Below are 3,313 nucleotides of genomic sequence, written 5' to 3'. Positions count from 1 at the left end.
TATATATATATATACACACACACACCTAGCTTGACAACAAAAGCCTTGTTGCTAATGAGTAACTATAGTTAAGAAACTTGAATAGAAGAATATAAACATGGCTGTTGTTGGCTAACATTTACAGAAAAGATTTCATGCTTATCGCTCTCAGCGTGAACTACTGGCTGGAGTTATGCACCATGGCTGTGTTTAAGGGGCTGCGGTTGTCGATAGGCTCCCCGTCTTTGCTTTCGAAGCTTGTGTCGTGAGCAGTGTTATTTGCAGAAGCAGCGCTCGCAGGGTTAGAGCTGAACGCATTGTGGTTGTATTCATAGTGGCCGACGCCTGGGGGCATGGACCAGCCAGCTGACTGGGGCCTGTTGGGCACTGCTGCCTGGGTTGAGCTGGAGGGCCAAGAGGGATAGCCGGGAGATCCAGTAGCAGAGCCCATGGCAGCCAGGTAGAAGGCCAGGTTTTGGGGCGCAGTCTTTTTGAAGGCTGCCTCCATCATTTGTTGGTTGTAATGCTCTTTGAACTGGGGCCTGGCATCTACCTGATACTAAAAGACAAACGATTGGTTTCAAATTAGTATCTTATTAAGCAGTAGAATAAAATTCATATGGTCTCTTTTATCATGACTGTTTCGTCTCGCCTTTAAGGCCATAACCAGACTATGGTAAGGCCTCCATTATGGACGTCTTGTTCTATGTCTTAGCCACTGTTTCTTTGTTATCAGTTAACAGGAAAACTGGGCAGGACAATGGTTTGATTGAAAAGAATAGTTCCACATTTTCCATTTTTAGCTTTTTGCCCCATCCGGCTCAAGAAAAGACAAACTGTTCCCGTAACTGTGTGCATTTTTAAAGAAAGAAATGGACATAGATTGATCATCCAAGTTAGCTTAGTTCAAACACTGGTAGTACGCTCCTGTGAACTTGTTTATATACACCATGTTATGTTGCGCCAGCGAGTGAGTCAAAACGCTAAAAATGTCTTCCAACTTTTTAGTTCCATATAACAGAAAATACATCCATCATCACACTCCACAAATAATGTTAAGGAGTATATGGACATCGTATGTCATTTTGTAAAATGCTTATTTGTAAATTTCTTATGCAACTTTACCCAACTGACAAATTCTGACGTTTACTGGAAATAGTTGGAGCTACTTACAGGTGGCATGTGTGAGGGAATGTTGGGAAAGATGGGTCCACGGATCGGGTTCTCCTTGTTGGTGGTGTAGCGCTCAGACACCCAGCTGGTGTCTTTCTGGTGCCTCCTCAGCTTCATCCTCCTGTTCTGAAACCACGTTTTCACCTACAAACGATACGAGGGACAACCAACTGATCAGCATAAAAACAGGCAATTCAAATTTTGCTGGATGTGTGATGTAGTGCCCGTAACAAATCCCTCACCTGTTTGTAGGACAGCCCTGTCACTTCTGCCAGGTTCTTCATCTCAGATGGAGTGAGGTATCTCTGCACACTGAAGCGCTGGACAAGAGCGTTCATCTGGCCCTCTGTAAAGGCGGCCCGTACCTTGCTTGGCTTCTTCGGGGCAGCTAAGGGTGCGTGTTGAGAGTGTTGCGTTGGGTTGTTGTTATCGCTCTCATTCACCAACACAGCAAAGGGCCTCTGCTCTTCCACAAGAGTGCTGGAAGCATCCTCCCTTGCGTCTGGGCTCCTGCCGCTTGTCTCGTCTTCGGTATCTTTCTTGGCCCATGTAGCAGGGTCTGCCTGGGGAACACTTCCTTCTCTGCTGCTGCCAGAACTCCATGAATCTAAGGAAGGAAGAGAGCAGAAGTGAGCTGCGGGGTCAACAAGGACCTGCATCAAATGCAGCTATTTTTTTAATAGAAAAACCCAACGAGTAACATAAACTGACTTTATTACACCTGGGACTGCCTCCAATGCATGCCTTTATTTGACTAAATTACTTTTATACACCCATTTTACTAACTGTACGGCCTACTTATTTTTTAACATTAGACAAGTGTTACTTATTTTTAGTATGCGTTTAATTCCCCCCCCCTTTGCTGCTGTAACAATTTCAACATTTTCATTAATAATTGTGAATTATTTACTTAGATAACCTTTTAGTAGTGTACGCACTGCAGACTAGTCTCTGTAAATATCCCCTCTGAGGGGAAAGGAATATCTTACATTGCAGTTATTGCTATTCCCCAATTCTGTCGCGAGATGTCGCCACTTGGGCCCGACTTGCCCCTTGCCTTGACCACGCGCACTCGGTGGACTCAGTGGCGGGATATTTCGGAAAAAATAATTTTAAAACAAACATGGAACTGAACTGGACTTCGTTTCCAAATTTGGCCGAAGACATCTTCGCATTTAGCAGCCAACGGGGAGATGTAAGCAGCACCGACACTTAAGAACTTTTTAAGTTTATTAATATATCGCGAGTTTGCCAGAGACCTCTTTGCTAACAATCGCTAGCTCAGTTCTGGACGACATACCTGGTGAGGTGTGTGCCTCCGAGTCACTTGTTGTATGATCGCTCCCGGCCTGCCTGGCCTCGTGTTCCCGTGCATCATGTGTTGTCCGGTGCTGTCCGGCCAGGTGAAGACGGCCTGCCTGAGTGTCCCCGAGGTAGACAACGCCAGGGCTCTGGTAGTGACAATGGCCGTTCGCGGCATGCTGCTCCGGGCTTAGCGGCGGGGACTCCTCCCGGGTCCTGGCGGCGGTGGTATAGTAGGCCTGTGTCACTCCGGGGTTGTAATTGCTCAAATCTGTGACTCCAGCTTCGCCCCAGCTGGCCAGGTTCCCGTGGTTTTGCTCCGGTCCGGGTGGTTGGTACACGAGGCCGTAAGCGTAGGCATGGTAGGAAGGGTTGTAGTTGTAACTTATTTGCGACTTCCAGTCTGCCATGTCCCAATAAGGTGTAAACAGTTTAAAAAACTGCTTAAATGCTAACACGCTAAAAAGTAAAATCTAAATACCACTAAAAGGCTCAAGTATTGCTTCCCAAAATTGCTTAAAACGACCAGGTTGACCCTGTATGCAAACGCATGAAAGCAAGGACCTGTCGAGTTGTAAACAAGTGAAGCCAGTCAACGTTCAAAAATTGCGCGCAGTGTAGGGAGACGCTTTATAAAGACGTGTGTGGGTGTGGTGTCGACAGAAAGTGGGTGTTTGATTGAGCCAATCTCTTTGGTCCGCCCTGCCCTGCTCATTGGCCACCTCGGTTCATTTTAGAGACATTTTCTGAACAACTACTGGAGTAGATAATATACAGAAATCATCTAATTTGAGTTTATTTAGAACTGTATCTGCGTTTTATCAATAATAAACATATTCAAATAATAAATACTCTATTC

The 3,313-nt window shown here is 45.7% G+C and overlaps 1 protein-coding gene across 1 annotated transcript; it reads right to left on the bottom strand.

Moving 5' to 3' along the window:
• Positions 1-157: 157 nt before the first annotated feature.
• Positions 158-2,864, bottom strand: nanog (nanog homeobox; the record flags this gene model as incomplete). The annotated part of the gene is made up of 4 exons (XM_080050603.1): positions 158-538; positions 1,153-1,296; positions 1,395-1,759; positions 2,453-2,864. 4 exons carry the CDS (start codon positions 2,862-2,864, stop codon positions 158-160), a joined length of 1,302 nt encoding a protein of 433 aa, XP_079906729.1.
• Positions 2,865-3,313: the final 449 nt, after the last annotated feature.

This window comes from Ammodytes marinus, assembly GCF_949987685.1.
Source record: "Ammodytes marinus genome assembly, chromosome: 21".
Lineage (NCBI taxonomy): Eukaryota > Metazoa > Chordata > Actinopteri > Uranoscopiformes > Ammodytidae > Ammodytes > Ammodytes marinus.
The sequence above is the reverse complement of the archived record's forward strand: the minus strand, read 5'-3'. Positions and strand labels throughout refer to the sequence as shown.